Source organism: Oncorhynchus mykiss, chromosome 25, assembly GCF_057628025.1.
Source record: "Oncorhynchus mykiss isolate SJ-2025 chromosome 25, ASM5762802v1, whole genome shotgun sequence".
Lineage (NCBI taxonomy): Eukaryota > Metazoa > Chordata > Actinopteri > Salmoniformes > Salmonidae > Oncorhynchus > Oncorhynchus mykiss.
In genome coordinates this window covers 31,895,971-31,913,620 of record NC_143046.1, presented here as the reverse complement: position 1 = coordinate 31,913,620, position 17,650 = coordinate 31,895,971, and the positions used below count along the sequence as shown (strand labels likewise).

Genomic DNA, 17,650 nt, shown 5'->3' with positions numbered 1-17,650 from the left:
TCACACACACACGAGGTTCTCAACCTCCTATGGAAACATTTCATTTATACTGAACAAAAAATATAAATGCAACATGCAACAATTTAAATTATTTTACTAAGTTGCAGTTCATATGAGGAAATCAGTCAATTGAAATAAATGAATTAGTCCCTAATCTATGGATTTCTCATGAATAGGCAGGGGTGCAGCCATGGCTGGGACTTGGAGGGCTTAGGCCCACCCACTTGACAGCCAAGCCCACCCATTGGGGAGCCACGGCCATCCAATAAGAAAGAGTTTTCCCCCACAAAATGGCATTATTACAGATGAAAGTACTCTCCCGCTCAGACGATCCCGCAGGTGAAGAAGCCAGATGTGGAGGTCCTAGGCTGGCGTAGTTACAAGTGTTCTGTGGTTGTGAGGCTGATTGGACGTACTGCCAAATTCTCTAAAACAAGAAATGAGCATTATAAATTCTCTGGCAACAGCTCTAGGGGTCATTTCTGCAGTCAGCATGCCAACTGCACGCTCCCTCAAAACATTTTCAAGTGGCCTTTTATTGTCCCCAGCACAAGGGGCACCTGTGTAATGATCATGCTGTTTAATCAGCTTCTTGATATGCCATACCTGTTAGGTGGACAGATTATCTTGGGTAAGGAGAAACGCTCACTAACAGGGATGTGCACAAAATTTTAGAGAAATAAGCTTTTTGTGCGTATGGAACATTTCTGGGATTTTTGATTTCAGCTCATGAAACATGCGACCAACACTATACATGTTGAGTTTCTATTTTTTCTCAGTGTAGTTAATAGATCTGTCTCTGACATCCTTCCTCTAATACAATGGCAACATTCGTCAAAGAATAAACAGAGACAAACTCATATTAGTTCTGTGTCTTCCACTTTATTTGTGTTTCTCCACACGTTCCCACAATGCACCACAAAGACTTGTGTCCAATAATGAATATATTCACGTATACATATAATAATAGTGACATAAAAAACATTTCACAAAAGACAATATTAAATATGTAGATTTTCAGTTGCATGTCAAAATCTTGATTTTTTTTCTTCTCCCATTTAACATGCATTCAATATATAAAAATATAATTCTGATTGATTAAGTTTATATACATATTTTTTAATAAATATAAGAATACAAATGTATTTTTAAAATACAAAGATAAATACAGTCACATTGTGTACATTGTGTACCAAACCAGAAAATACAAACATTATTTGGATATTTAGCATTCACAAAACACAAATACGTTAGAAATGCAACTCTAATGACAATTGCAGGTCTATGTCTTTAGTTTGTTTCTCTTTTCTTTTTTCCTACGCAGACTCCTCAGCTCCCCCTCCATACACATGGCAGGACTCCTGACAGGAAGTCAGGAAGTTGGAGGTCAGAGTTCAAAGGTGTAGAGTGGAGGGTATTTAAGAATGTCTAGCTCTGCCGGACGTCCTGTAACAGTTTGTTGATCTCAGCCACTAGCTCGCTGGCGTCCATCAACTCATGGCGGCTGTCGCTCCTCTTCCCCTGCAGGTGTCCCAGCTGCCCCAGCACCGAGTCAAACTCATCCTCCTCAAAGTTCTCTGGGATCTCCTCCATGGCTGGGAGCCACTTACCGCAAGGCCCCGGGAGGGGGACAGGGACAGGGATGGGGGCAGGGGCAGGGGCCAGGGAGGGTACCACCAGGGTAGGGCTAACCAGGGCAGTGAGGAGAGGGCTGTTCTTGGGGGTGGGGGCGTGCTGTCCGTGCCCAACAACCTGGTTCTTGTGGTTGTTCTGGGGGTTGAGCTTGGTGCTGGGTTTGAGGGTGTGGTAGCTGCCGTTCTGGGGGTGTGGATGGCCTGAGGGCCCGATGCTAGATCCGGGGTTTTGGAAATGGGTGTTGGCAGCCCACGCTGCCACACCTTGTTGGTGGGCTGCAGCACTGGGCTTACCTGGCAAGTGACTCCTCCTCCTGTCCAGTGACCCCGTCATTGGGATACTTACACCCCCCACACTCGCACCTCCCTTCTGGGTCTCACTGACCTGGACGTAGGAGTCCAGCGACGGGGGGAGGAGCCTCTGGAACACGCTGCTCATCTCTGACAGCAGGGAGGTGGTTCCACAGAGGTCCTCCCCATCCTCTCCCCCATCTTCCGCCTCTCCCTCCTCGGCCCCCTCCTGGTTGTCCTTGCCAAAGGTGGAGAAGCTCTGGTTGCTGCGTTGGGCATGAGGGTGGGTGGGTTCGGAGGACTGTGGGGGCTGCTCGGGGTCTCTGGCCTGGCGGGGGTCATCTCCTGGGATGAAGAGGTTGCTGCGGTAGTCAGAGGAGGCTGGGGAGGGCAAGGGAGGCATCCAGCACTGGTCAGAATGACCCAGGACACGACACTCCTCAGTGCACAGTCTCATCGCTACAGAGAGAGCGGGAGAGAGAGACATGGTCATGGATACATTCACAAGGCACTGCATAGATGAAATACATAGAAGGTGGGCCCCATGTGGCCATGCATTTAAACATACACACACCATAGATTGTTCTGGGTATTACTGTTCTTTTGTTGAAAGACTTGTGATGAGGGGAGATGGTGATGAGCAGGCATAGAATTTGGGAGTGGTTTTGAAGGGAGGAGGTGAGAGATTGTCTTTCATACAGTCTTTTAACATCAAACATTTGATATCCATTCATCTTTAAACACAGTTGTGTGATCTGGGTTTCAAACATGGGTTGAAATCTAAGCTAATTAGATTGCACAGCACTCTGTGGGCGAGAGCATACTACCTATAACATGCAATTAACATGTCGGGACAATTCACTAGGCCAGATCAATGGCTATTATTACTCATTCAAAAGCTGGCATTTTACCCTTTCATGTCACGTCTATTCAACATTAAATCTTCAAAAGAAAATTCTCTGAAGAATAAATTAGACAAATCAAATATGCCAAGGTAAAGCCTTCATTAAAGAGCGCTGGTTATTCACTCATACTATTCAGGGACTTCATTACGCTCTCATTACCATAAAAGGACCATTTGTAATACATCTTAGAGCTGATGAAGGAAGAGTGCATTGGGGAACATTAGAAAAGCAGCAGCCGCGGCCATGCAGGCAGGCAGCAGATTGGCTCCCCCGCTGATGAAAGATTAACCGGACTGATTTACCAAAAACGCCTTTCAAAGCTGTCGATAAAACCACTCCAACCTGCCTCTCTACCTGCCTGCCTGGCTGCCTGATCGCACTCTGAAATAATTGTGTTGTGGAGGAGATGAGAGCTTTTTTCTCGCCAGAGAAACGGGTGATAATTCTCCCTATTTTCTCCGTCCACAGTCCCACCCAGTCACTGTGCTGATAAGCAGCTGGGGAGTGAATCTCTCACAGGTGTTGGGGATGAGGGGTGACTGAGAGTGGGAGGGGTGAGGTGGTGTAATGGGGGATAGCTCAGTGGAGGCCTGTAGTGTAGGGGCAAGGACTAAGATGGGTGAGCGGAGTGATATTGTGAAAGGGGTGAGGATGGTATACCTGCATGCAGTGTGTTGGTAGAGGTCAGTAAAGAATGGACATGTAGAGGAAGGGAGTTGATATTGGATCGGTGGAGAGTGGTGATGGGGGTGAGGGGTTTGAAACGCGGTGAGGGGTGTATACCTGCATGCGGATGCTGTGGATGGGGTCTGAGTTGGCCGTCAGGGGGGTATAGCTCAGTAAAGGCCTCACCCAGGAGCCTGTCGATGGGAGACTCTCTCCCTGCCTCGTAGTCACTGTCCCCAGCGTCGCTGTCACCACGACCACTGTCCTTCAGACTAAACTTATCCATGTCATTTAGAGCATACCTGGAGGCGGTGAGAAGAAATTATGGTTGGAACTTTCATAGAAAACCACATTGGAGGATGGTTCAAGGCTTGTGCATGTATCAAAACTAAGTGCAGTGGAGGTTTTTGCATACAATTATTAAGGTTGAGTCCTAAAATAGAACAAGGCACATATAGGCCTAAGAGGGAATAGCACCACAAGCTTTATAGGAATATGTAAAGCATTGTAGGATATGCCTTAGAGCCTTACTGAGTTATGCACACATTCTTAAACAAGTACATTCTGATTCCCTTCGGGCGTGTTTATTTTAAGATGTAGGTACCTGTAGCTCCTAGTGTATTTGTTGCCACGGAAACTGGGTCTTGGCTGGTACTGGCCCTGATGGAGCATGGACAGAAGCTGTGAGACTTGCTACAATCCAAAAAAAAAAGGGGAAAAAAGAAAGAAAAAAAAGAAAGGAAAGTGAAAATAAAGGGGAAAATGAAAAGGGGAAATGAATGAACACTGATGGGAGCAGACAGGCATAAGGACACATGATCTGGATGAGGGTTGTTATGACGGGCTATAAAACATGAGATGATCATGGGAAATAAGGGAGGGCTTACTGAACACAACACAACGTGGGGCACACAAATAGAAAATGTATAACGCAAATATCCTAATTATAAACATCATTACATTTCTATATCACCATAAAATTAGGCAAAGCTTAAACTCAGTCATTTTTTATTCTATCGATCCATAGTTGATGGTAGTCTATTTTATTCCAAAGGCATTGAAGAGATTCAAAGACTACCATTAGCAGATAACATATCCATATAACCATCTAGTAATACATCACTAAGGACTTAGGGTATGAAATGAAACCCTCTCTCTCTCTTCTTCTTCTTCTTACCTCGACAGGGGGCGTGGCGTGGGCCAGTTCCAGAGCAAAGTTCTCTGCGACGTGATTGGAGGAGATGGTGACTAGGCTGTTAAGCGACTGGCGGCTGTGTTGGCTCTGCCGGCTGCCCATGGTGCCCCTCTCTGGGGCAGGCGAAGCAGAAGGTGAGCGTGGGTGTGCCCGTACGGGCAGGGTGCCGTTGACGGTGGGAACCAGGGTGATGTCTCCCTTGTGGATCTGCCTAGAGGGCTTCTTCGGGTGGTTTTGGTACGTGTTCTCTGCCACCCTGCAGTTGTACGAGTTGCGTGGGTCCTTCTTCTCCCTGTTGCAGCGTGCCGTGGTGAACATCACCATGACCACCAGCAGCAGGGCACACACGGCCCCCAGGGAGATGATGATTATGAGGGAGAGGTCCAGCGGTGGCTGGCTTGGGCCCGTGGGGAGGCCTGGGGGCAGGATGTCCATGTTCTCCTGGAGGGAAAGGCGGAGCAGGGCCCCTGTGGACAGGCGAGTGGTGCCCCTGTCCTGCACCTCCACCCTGATCTCCAGCACGTCCTTGGGAACCCCTTCCAGACTGCCATTGGTCCGCAGCTCGCATCGCCGCGCGTCCATCACAAACAGGCCCTCCTCGTTGCCCCCGACAATGGAGCAGCTCAGCTCGCCATTGGCACCGGTGTCGCGGTCGGTGGCCTTAATGATGGTGACCAGCTGACCGGCGGAGGCGTGTCTCCAGAGAGGTAGATCCGCGGTGTGGTTCCGTAGGGGTGGGGACTGGATGGTGGGCGGATTGTCGTTATCGTCGAGCACGGTCAGGAGGACGGTGGCATTGGAGGAGAGGGCGGGGTTCCCTCCATCACGGGCCTGGACGGTGAAGGCGATGCGGCTGACGTCCTCGTGGTCAAAGCTCCGTAGAGCGTAGATGGCGCCGTTGGACGGGTCGATGGTGACGTAGGTGGATATGGGGCTTCCCTGGACCAGAGCTTCCACCACCGTGTAGGTCACCTGACCGTTAGTGCCCAGGTCAGGGTCGGACGCCACCACTGTCATCAGGTAGGCCCCTGGAGAGTTGTTCTCTGACTTGAAGACCTCGTAGCGACTCTTCTCAAAGCGAGGCGGGTTATCGTTTTCATCCAACACCTGTACAGTGAAGTGTTTGACTGTGGAGAGGCTTGGAGAGCCACGGTCCTCAGCTATGACTGTCAGACTGTACTCTGACCTCTTCTCTCTGTCCAAAGACACGTTGGTCAGGATCATGTAATTCTTCTCATAGGTCTTCTGCAGCCGGAAGTGACCGTGGCCGTGCAGGCGGCACACCACGTCACCGTTGAGCCCTGTGTCACTGTCGTCCACGCGCACCAGTGCTATAAAGGTGTCCACTGGCGCGCCCTCCGAGATGTAGGCCACCTCCTCCTTGCCAGGGGTCATCAGGTTAATGTTGATCTCCGGTTTGTTGTCGTTCACGTCCACCACTTTGATTACGATTTTACAAAGTCCAGGGATGGAGTTGGGACCCAGATCCTGTGCCTGAATGTCCAGCTCATAAGATGATGTAGATTCATAGTCCACTTTTTTAATCAAAGTGATTTGACCATTTTCAGGGTTAATTTTAAACGTCTCCAGTATTTTGGGAGAGACATGACTGCTGAAAGAGTAAACTATTTTACCGTTTGTGCCCTCATCCGGATCTGTGGCGTTTAAATCAATCAGTAGAGTCCCTAGTGGTGAGTTTTCCATGAGATTAATAACGTAAGCCTGCTCCTCAAAAGCCGGACTGTTGTCATTAGAGTCCGAGATGCTTATCTTGAGCAAAGTGGAGCCGGACTTCGGGGGGACTCCATTGTCCGAGGCCGTTAGCTGCAACTGGTAGTTGGACTGCACCTCCCTGTCCAGCTCTCTCACCACAACAAGCTCTGCGTATTTGGCACCATCGGTTCTGGTCCTAATGTCGATTTTGAAAAAGTGATTTGGTGTCAGGGAATAAGAGTAAAGGGAGTTATCTCCCACGTCTGGGTCCGTGGCGCTGTCCAGCTGAATCCGGTTACCAACAGATGCGCTCTCGGAGATCTCAATGGGTATGATGGCACGAGAGAACTGTGGCGAGTTATCGTTAATGTCCAAGACTTCCACCTCGACGTGGAAGAGCTGGAGGTATTCAGTAGGCAGAGTGATAACGTCAAATTCGATGGAACAGTTGAGGTTCTTTTCACAAATCTTCTCCCGGTCAATCTTGGTCCCTATGGTGATTTCACCGTCCTCCTCCCGAACCGACAGAAACGGAGTGCTCCCCCGCTGCATAGCACGGAACAGAAAGGACACTGAACTCGGTAATTTAGAAAGAACACCCGCCACGTCTTCCTTTAGCCTTGCAATCACTGTGCCCACTTTTTGCTCTTCATAAACTTTATATTTCAAATTCTTACCATTAACGTCCTGCATAATTCCAACCAAAAATAATAATAGCGCAGTGGAAAATACTATATTCCCTCTGGGTGTATTCATTTTGGCACCCATCTTCAGCACCCAGGTTAGGGCTACAGTTCCACAGAGGAGCAAGGTCCGGAAAAAAATAAGCTTTCTCAAAAGTCTGGCATGTTAAATCCCACCGATAAGTCACCGTCGGTGAAAAGTCGCGCAAATCGACTTAAAGATGGATATTTGAGAACCCAAGATGAACCAGGTCACAGTTTTCTTTTTAGCTTCGAGTTTACAACAAAGAACACCAACTCAAATGCTGTTTTTTCTTGCTATCGTAGACGGATCTGTTGCATACATCCACTTACACGGTCTCTGTATGTGAGTGTGTGTCTGGAAATCTGAGCGAGGAGAAAATGCGCAGCTCCGCTTGTGTTGCTGTGCGCTCTGCTCTGTCGCGCGCTCCTGCCGTCTGTGTCTCGTCTCGGTAGACAGACTGGCCCTGATAGCCCGCCCCTCACTCAAACTGCGTCTTTTTCCTCAGCTCACACAAAAACATTCCCCCACCCCTCCTCCCTCTCCTCTTCACCCCTCCCTGAATCAAGTGCTGCCCCTTCGCTGCGTCCAGGATGTCCACTCACGACACAGAGGGCCCATTGATTGCAGAAGCCAGGAGGACCAACCCAAAGATGTAGTTTTAAAGTGTGCCACAACAATAGGTAAAGGGGATTATTCAGGGAGAACTTTAAACACGTCCAGATTGACCCAAGGCTGCCTCGGCACTCGCATATTGTTATAGCTGCAATTCACAAACGTGTGCCACTGTCATTCCCCCCCCCCCCCCCCCCCCTACCTTAAATATGACAAAGAACTTTAACATTCCATATACTATCCCCCAAAATAGCACTGCTTGCATTTTATGCTCTGGTTATATGCATAAATGAACTATATATTTTGAGGTGAATTGTATATGTAGTTGTCTCGTATATTTAAATGGAAAACATTGAACAAAATATGCAACATAGGACACAATATGTGAAGGTGTATTCAAGTTGGTTACAGTGGATACAATTTGGTTACCAATTTTGTTCCTAAAGTCATGGTGATAAAACGGTTTCATAGCCTCACATTTCCAAGCCACCAGTGTGTAGAGAGGCCTATAAGAGGGAAGGTTTGTGGATCCCCAAATCTTGCTTTTTACTGAGTGAGGGTAGAAGACCTCTCCGTGCCCTCGCTATTGTGTGTTCCACCAGGGCCCCGCGTGTGGCGAATCTCCGAAAAGATTCCTTGGTGCTAAATGCGCCTCGCCGCGGGTCACGCGGGCAAACACTTTCCCCCTGTGCATAATACTGTTTTACAATCCCTGCCGAATTAGCATCCTCAAACTCTCGCTCAGGGAGCAAACACGAGCAACTGGAGCTTGAAGAAGGCACCGGACCATCTGCGCGAGGTTCAGACAACCCAAACCCATAATTAGGCCTACGTCAATTCCGGGCCTAAACGCACTTTCAGATGGAATTCAAACATAATCTAATGCCGTTCCGTCGCACCTTGCCTCGGTAAACATCTCCAAAACGGTTGGCCCCATTCTCTGCGCAATTAGACACAAGCATGACACATGACTTCCCACTAAGCTATTTGATGTGGTAAACCAGAGCACTAATATATTATTGTATCACTGATGGCTATTTAAGCCCAATGGACAAACACATATATTTTGTATTCTCTCTGTAAAACTGGATAGAGCATATTTACGGAGGTTCGCTGCATTTTAAATTCCCGGAGTGACTCGTGGGGAAAAGAAAAAAGCAGGAGAGGAGATGCACTCGCTCTCTGCCATCTGGCTCCATGAGCGCGCACACATGGACTTTGATTCAGCAGAGCTGTAAATCAATATAGCTTTCTCCCTAATGATTCAGCACATATCATTTATACATATAAAAGACAATTACCAGCTAATAAAAAAAAAAATTATGTGTTTGATTTTGGGATTTTAGTAAGATCATCACGTGCTACAGTAATATGTGGCGTTAGAACAACATACATATGACCCAAATATTTGTTTGAGGCGATGTGTAAAAAGGTTCTCAACGCAGCATCCAACATAAACGTTCAAACTTTCAATGAAATAACTGGTGCCAAATTTATTTTTGGCTGGCGCTGGGGAGGCCGGACGAGCAATAGGCCTAAAATCTTCTCTCACCAGGGCAGACATGACCCGTTTGCTGTGTGAAAGGTAGCTAGGGAGCCGGGTGAAAACTCCCCGCTAACGTTTAACAATGTTAGCCACGGGCCGGTGCTTCGATTCTCTCCCCACCTCTCACCCCGCTCTGAGAAAACCCCGGGTGAGCTCGTGGTGCCCAAATATCATTACTGCAATGGGGAATGCAAGGTAATCACATTTCCTCCACGAAGACCAACAACCGCTCGAGTTTAAACAAGAACGGGTTTAATTCGAATAAAACCCATGGAAACACAACATCAATGGGGTATGTTTGCAGAAAGCAGATGCAAACTCAATACATTTCGATACGCTCTTCTCTGGGCTAAAATGTAGGAACTGTATTTTTAGAAAAACATAGTCCATGTTAATCTTATGTCAAGGGTTTAGATGGCAGGTGCGGTAACAAAACAGTTAACTTCATCTAATGTGCCTTAAACCGTGGTTGGCAATACAATTAAAATAACTATAGGCTGTATAGACCCTGACATTAATGAGCCTACGCCAGATATTTACGTTTCAGTGTTGATATGTAAGATAATCAGATAAATATCTCAAAGCAATAGGCTATTTGGTAATGCAATTAACTAGGCTAAAGCTTCCCTTCATAAATGATCTCAAATACCAAATCAACATTTAACACAACTCTGGATGAAATTTCATGCTAATATGCTGTTTTAGGTTTCAATCATAGGGCTGCCCATATTACTTCAGAAAATGTTCCATTGTGTTATTTTGGCGAAGTCAGTCTCGCATCCTCATATGGTACTCTCTGTGGATGGGGGGGGGGGGGGGTGCAGTGATTCAGCCCACTGGGGTCGTAAAGCTAGTTCTGGGAGCCTCGTGAGATGGGGGAGGGGAGAAATGAACTTTCATTGAAATGAAGGAGATCCCAATGACAAAAGCGCTTAGCAGGTGTAACCAGGCCGCCCCGGGGCCCACCAAAAACCCCAAACGGCGGGGGAGCTGCGTGCGCGAGCCACTCACAAAGGGGAAAGTTTCTCCCCCACCCCATCCCGGTCGGTGAGCCAGCCGGCGGAATGCTCTTGCTCTGGCGCGCGCGGGGGTCGCGGGCGTTTGTAAAGGCATCCGAGCATCTGCCGCCTCGCCTCTCATTATCATTCTGTTAGCTCGCGCGGATCCCTCGCGAGGATAGGATTGGAGACGATCTGGGTGAGGAGGGGGAGAAGCACGGGTCTCTTCCGTGTGGCCTCGCGACAATGCTTATTGTTATTCATCCCCGGCAAGAATTGCAGTGGTAACTAGGGGGTTTATTGCCACAAGACACGTGTAGCAGGGCGGCTATATGTCTCACAAGGAGACGGACATGGTCATATAAATAGTTACAATAGCCTCCTCTGTCATTAAAGTGGCCGACGCAGAGTTTACAACAACTTGTATCAACATTTACATCACGCACGCGCACTGCGCCTTTCGTCTGATTTATTTGGTTCAAAGGAATTTCAAATGAATGGTATGGAATTAGTAGAGTTATTAAACAATCCCAGCTAATACAGGTTTTACATAAGTATTACTTCACCTAAGTGTATAATTCCCCAAGAACTGCAGTTGGCAAATAGGCCTATCTAGATAACAACGCTATGCATAGGCTACCCACAATTTCATGCAAGATGCCATGTTTTACTGTAGCACCTACCCGGTATGGAAATCATAAATGTCATCATTTTCAAATTTATCAGTAGCTTCACATAGCCTACATTGAAATAGGCCCCAACATGTTTGACTCTCTGTCACAGTGTCCTTTCCTTGGTCCCGAAGGTTTGTATCCGAGTCAGAAGCGCCCACAAAGATAACCCTATCTGCTATTGTTTTACATTGTTACATTTGAGTCATTTAGCAGAGGTTCTTATCCAGCACGACTTACAAGAGCAGGTGGTTGCTCAAGGGCACATCGGCAGATTTTTCACCTAGTCAGCTCAAGGATTTGAACCAGCGATCTTTCAGTTACTGGCCCAACACTCTTAACCGCTAGGCTAACTGTTTGCCCATTCTTTATACACTGAACAAAAATATTAACGCAACATGCAACAATTTCAAAGATTTTACTAAGTTACAGTTCATATAAAGAAATAAGTCAATTTAAATAAATTAATTAGGCCATAATCTATGGATTTAACATGCCTGGGCAGGGGCGCAGCCATGGGTGGGCCCTGCAGGGCATAGGCCTACCCAATTGGGAGCCAGGCCTACCCACTGAGGAGTCAGGTCCAGCCAGTCAGAATACGTTTTTCCCCACAAAAATGGCTTTATTACAGAATTAAATACTCCTCCGCACTCCCTCCCAGTCCCCGGGGGCCTGATTTTCTCCATTCCTAGCAAACACAGCTGATTAATCAAATTGCATTCTAAATTGAAGATCATGATTAGCAGATTGTTGGAGTCAGGTGTGTTAGCTGGGGCAGGGGAAAAACTGTGACACCAATCAGGCCCCCGAGGACTGGAATTGCTCACCCCTGCCTTAGACGTTCCCGCAGGTGACGAAACCATATGTGGAGGTCCTGGGATGGCATGAGGCCGGTTGGACATACTGCCAAATTATCAAACATTTAATTGGAGGCGACTTATGGTAGAGAAAGGAACATTCAATTCTCTGGCAACAGCTCAGGTGGACATGCCTGCATTCAACATGCCAACTACACACTCGCTCAACTTGAGACATCTGTGACAAAACTGCACATTTTAGAGTGTCCTTTTATTGTCCCCAGCACTTTTATTGTCCCCTGTGTAATGATCATACTTTTTAATCAGCTTCTTGATATGCCACACCTGTCAAATGGATGGATTATCTTGGCGAAGGAGAAATGCTCACGAACAGGGATGTAATCAAATTTGTGCACAAAATTTGAGAGAAATACATTTTTTTTTGTGCGTATGGAACATTTTGGGGATCTTTCATTTCAGCTCATGAAACATGCGACCAACACTTTACATGTTGCGTTTATATTTTTGTTCATTGTAGTTACACTGCACCCTCTGTCACTATTTCTCACTTTCCCGTATTCTCTCTCTCAGACCTTAAACCTCTGAGAGGACAGTCATCATATCTTCCATGACCGTATATCCTGCTCTCCTCTACAGTGCCTCGTGCTCCGTCTCTGTGAGCTGAGAGATAGAGAGGAGGAAATACCAGGCCACTCTGGGAAATACAGTACCACGGAGACGTCTGATGCTCTTCACCAAAAAAGAACATACCTGTAAGTACAGGGACAAGTTAAAATGGAGGTATTGCTTCATAGCTGTTTGTTGACACTAGTGGTGAATCCTAAATAACCAAATATCCCCACCACAGCTCTGCTGAACCATGCTGTAGTTGATAGCTTAGATGCTGTAGCTGTGTTGTTTGCACGCCACTTGTCCCTTATCAAGCCCCATTGTCTTCGCTGTGATTACGGTCTCATCTGTTGCCATAATTTGTACACAAATGACTCTTTTCAAAATGTCTTCTCCTCATAGGGATGTATTTGCAATGAATGCCATGCAAAAAAAGAAGTACTGAGATTCCCTGTCAGCGCATCAACACGATTGACAGAAGTTTTCAGCGACCCTGTTGAGAAAGAGAAAAGTGCTCTCAAATGCGTCGCAAGTATCGGGCCTCAAGGACTATCTGGGCTTCTTTTTTTATTTTGCTTCAAACACAAACGGACTCCTCCGGTCGCCAACAGAAGCCTACCTTAATATAAGGTTGATGCGTAGACAGTATGAGCAACATGATGAACATAGAAGGAGATTATATCTGGGGTTCCGCCCTGCATTCATGTTGTGGTGGAGCAAAGCCCCACTCCCTGACCGACACACGTCTGGTATATGCTGTGCTGTTACCCGATCACTTGTTTTTGAAGCGGTACAATATCTCACGCCCGCTTTTCATATCGCAGACAGAGATATCGGGTGTCAGCCAGACGTGACCCAGTTTAATAACTGAGCAACATTTCGGAGGATTTCCAACAGGTGTGGAACAAAGGGAAGGCTTTGTTGTTCGTAATAGAAAGAATGATCCGGTTTCAGATCGTCTTTATGTGCTTGCTTGTGAAGTGACAATTAAGTGAAGAGAGATTCACTTTCCCTTTCCAAACGAACGTTAATAAAGCATAATGCACGTCTAACAATTAATTGTTAGACGTGCGTTACCGTGATGAAATGGGATTGCCACGTTTCCGTAAGTACCTCCTGAGACGGTGCTGTTAAGTCCTACGTAGCTTGACAGCTATCTCGTTAGAAGTGTGCCATTTCAATAGATTCCAACACAATACTCCCATTTAAAGTGTCTCAAAGATGGGGATCGACACATGAAGCCAAGACAAAGAAACATCGACAGCCAACAGTAACAATGTAGTGGTTCTCTGCTGACGCATGCTGCATGTGTTTAAGAAAAGAAAGAGTGAACAATAGCCCTCCGAATGTGGGTTGTGTTGAATGTTCCCCACGTGCAGGTCTTGGGGTGACATATTTTTGGGGGTGCTCATTCAATAGGGAGAAGATTTACTACTCTCCCGTCCCCCCAAAACCTTCCCCCATCTATTTGTCTTGGCAGATGTGATGCAGGCGAGACCCAGGTTCTTTTTTTGGGGGGGGGGGGGGGGGGGGGGGGTTGGGGGGGTGCTGCTGCCTCGTCGTCAGGCTGTGTTGCCAGGGCCGACGCCACGTGTTCCTAATTTTGGAACCTCTCATGGATCCCCAGATCGCGTTTCACGGCGATGGAGAAATATTCCCCTCTGTTGTTCTGTTGTTCTTTAGGGTGGGTGTGAGCCATAACCTGGGACCCATTTATCTTTAAGGGTGACGTCTAGCCACAACCCTTATTCTTCAGTTTGTAGTCTATTCCTGAGGGGTAAGGAAGAGATCCCAGTACTAACACATTAAACTGTGAAACAATGCATTTTCTGATTGAAAGTGAACTGCTGCAGTCTGTTTGAAGCCCACTGGATGGATTTGATGTATTTAATGTGTTTATCTCCCGTGATATCATTTTTTCAGTTCAGACAAGCCATGTCAATACTCATAAATCATTTAAAAGGTTAAACGCGAAGAAAGCGCTTCAAATCGGCACCTCTGAAAACAGCAGAGCTCTGTTTGTGGTTACTAAGTATCTAGCAGTAACTTTCAAGTTTCAATTTTTCATGTCACATGCACAAGTTCTTTGAAATGCCTTTCAGTACACACTCTTCAGAAGGAACTACATAGTCACCACAGTGTAACTCTCTCCTATAAAGCCAGTAAGCTGGTGGGGCCCTGTTAGTTATCACTGCAGGGTCTTACTTTATGAGCCCAATTAAGCCAGACAGTAAAAAGCGGACTTGTATTTATTAGCCATCCTACTGGTAGGGAAGGGAAGAGGTACATGGTGCACACTTCTATGACTGCAAGAGAATAATGGCTCCCAGACCAGGGCGTTATCTTAACACTCTGCCTGCTCGGGTTGGTTGGGGTTGAGGAACGGAGGTGGTGTGTGCGTTTGCGTGTGTTTGAGTCACTCGACGAACCCTGAACGCTCCGGAATTTGCCGGCTAATGACCCCTGGGGGATTCTCAGGGTTGACATGTATTTGACATCCTTCAGTAGTAGGATCCAGGGAGGAAATTGGGGCATGTCTTTAAAGTCAGTGAAGCCAGGGAAAGGCTTTAATCAAACACCATTAAAGAAGGGGAGGCCATCGGTGCGGTGCGTTGGTGCGTTTGGCTCCATGCCAACTCTGCCATTTTACCTCAGGGTTCCACAGAGCTTTGAACAACAACTCAAAGTCGTATTTGCTTCTTGTCCAGACCTTGACTGCACTCACAAGTCTCTCCGGATACGTAAGAGAAACAAATAAAGGAATAGCAGATACATGTTTTGAATAAAAATGAGGGAGTTTGGGAGTGAGTGCAATGTACAAATGAAAAGTAAACAAGAGTTCTGACAGCCAGAGAGTCTCGAGCGTCAACAGAAACGTGTGTTTTCTACAAACCCGCCGAGGGGATGAGCATCAACAGCCCCTGAATTAACGCTTCATGTAGATTTAGCTGCCCGAAACGCAGGAGCAGAAATATAGAGCCAACGTCACTCTGATGAGAGAGGACATTAAAAGCAGTGCAGATACACATTATAGCTGCAAACACTTAGCGTTGGACTAACTGATGAATCATTCATAAGCATCCCGCTGTATGAGCTTTAGTCTGAGAGAGAGAGAGAGATTTTGCAAATTTGCATTAGACAAAAAGTTGAAATGTCAAACTACTAAGCATTGCTTTATTGGCGAGGACTTGCCAACCCATTTCCTGTGTATGAAGGAGAGAGCTGGAATGCGTATGCTAATTGTTGTTCTAATAGCCTATTAATTCAAATCAGAGCTCGCGCAGGATAAATAAAAATAACTTTCAAAACACGCTAATGATCTGATTTTACTGGCCCGCTCTCCTTGCGAGTTTTCCTCGATGGAGACACAAGGCACGCATGCACACACACACACCACACACACACACACACACACACACACACACACACACACACACACACACACACACACACACACACACACACACACACACACACACACACACACTCCAAGTATAGCTTAGTCCCAAGAGTCTCATCAGAACACTCTCTGACAGAGAAAGAAGAGAAAAGCACAGAAGGGTCTAGTTTTCATGGCTTTGTTTCAGCTAATGAAAAAAACACAAACTACACTGCTAGTGTTCATTTCCATTTGAAAGCTCTGCTTATCAATCACTACACATTAAGACTTTGTCTGGTTCCCCTTACCCCTATCCTTCTCTTCCCTCCTCTCATTCTCCTCTTTCTCTCCTATCGCTACACTCTGCTTCCTCCTCCCCCTTCCCTTGCGGCATGACTGTTGAAGATATCCTAATACCGATATCCCGATTATGTGTATTATACATACATGCAGAGGATATGCTGTACGTTTGGCTAGCCACTCACTGTGCAGACAGACACAGGCAGGCTGTTGTCGCTGTTGTCAACGCACATCTCTAAACAGTAGACTATAGTCAATGGTCTGTGTTTCCAATCCGAATCAATGAATTACCAAGAACGGATGCAAGGGAATCTGTTTGAATCTCAGTAGACAACTCAGCTGTTGGATTGCTGCAGATGGATGGCTACCGATACAGATGGATTTCTACAGATGTCTAACAGTCTACCATCCCCCCTCCCCCTCCCCACCACCCCCTCTCCCCTCATCCTCTTTTTCCAGTCATCCCCATCTCTCTCCCAGGCTGAGGGATAAGTGACACACTCTCTCTCTGTGGTGTCCAGATGCTGATCCATCATTGTTAATGCCAGGCCAGGGACTATGGTAATAAGTGACTCTCCCCCTACCCCAGCCCCCCTCCCGGCACACGCACTGACTTTTGTGACGGCTCGGGCCCTTTGTCAGGCCCTGCTGACCCCCTGACCCCTCAGCCCTCCTCCTATGGGAACAGGAGGAGAGGAGACAACCAGGGGTCTGGCACATAGTCACACACATACATATATACACACACACACACATATACACGCACACACACGCATACGTACGCACACAGGCATTGGCACACAGACAGGCATAAACACACACACCGACACAAACGTTCACTCGCACACCGACACACTCACTCAAACATACACACACAGACAGACGTTCACACGCACACTCACGCACACAGACACACTGTCACACAAAGACACTTGTATGCTGACACTCACTCATTCATTCTCCCTTTCTTTCTGCCATTTCTCTTTCTCTTTGTGGGAGGTAAGATCCCTCCAAGTCATTAGCAAGCAGAGTGTGTTGAGCATGAGATTAAGAGACTCTTTTTTTAATTAAAAGCCAGAGAAAGAGAGACTGGGAGAGATAGCAGACAGACATAGAGAGAAAAGAGGGAGAGAAAGAGATGAAGACACATTTAAACTCATTTAACTCCGGGCTTAGTCAACTGAATACCTCTCACACAACTGAACTTATCCTTCAATCAGTCTAAGTCAATCTGTCAATCTTCTTATTGTTGACGTCTGTGAGAAAGAAAATCCCAGGCAACAGCATTACATTCCCCACTGATTAACGTTTCAACAAGCCTCAGAGCCAAGATTACACATGAACTTTCTTTGTAAACCACAAACCTGGCGAGTTCTCTCCCACTGCTATCAAATTGTGTTTTTAAGGGGAGAGGGTTGAACATGTGGCCTTGATTTTTTTTTTCTCACTGTAGATAGCCACGTTCCTAAGTGGAAAATGTGTGTTCAACATCTTAGAGTTAGACAAGGCTTTTAGAAAATCAGAGGTATTGTGCAGTATATTCCACACTGATTCACGCCAAGTGGAATACTGGAGAAGGTGATCAGAACTTGTTATAAAAAAAGA

General features: G+C 46.6%; 1 protein-coding gene and 1 long non-coding RNA gene across 5 annotated transcripts in view; one reads left to right on the top strand and one right to left on the bottom strand.

Moving 5' to 3' along the window:
* The window catches only part of LOC149971787 (uncharacterized), a 547,180-nt gene that overhangs the window by 255,207 nt on the left and 274,323 nt on the right, over positions 1-17,650 (top strand). The window lies entirely within an intron of this gene.
* On the bottom strand, positions 863-7,781 carry LOC110505015 (protocadherin-18). 4 transcript variants are annotated; one of them, XM_021583947.3, is made up of 4 exons: positions 4,674-7,781; positions 4,101-4,189; positions 3,614-3,798; positions 863-2,384 (listed from the first exon to the last, which is right to left on the bottom strand). In XM_021583947.3, exons 1-4 carry the CDS (start codon positions 7,170-7,172, stop codon positions 1,429-1,431), a joined length of 3,729 nt encoding a protein of 1,242 aa, XP_021439622.3. In that variant the 5' UTR covers positions 7,173-7,781; the 3' UTR covers positions 863-1,428. The 4 variants fall into 4 exon arrangements, with proteins under 4 accessions (XP_021439622.3, XP_021439625.3, XP_021439623.3 ...); XM_021583950.3 differs by having other exon boundaries at positions 3,683-3,798; XM_021583948.3 differs by having other exon boundaries at positions 4,101-4,156.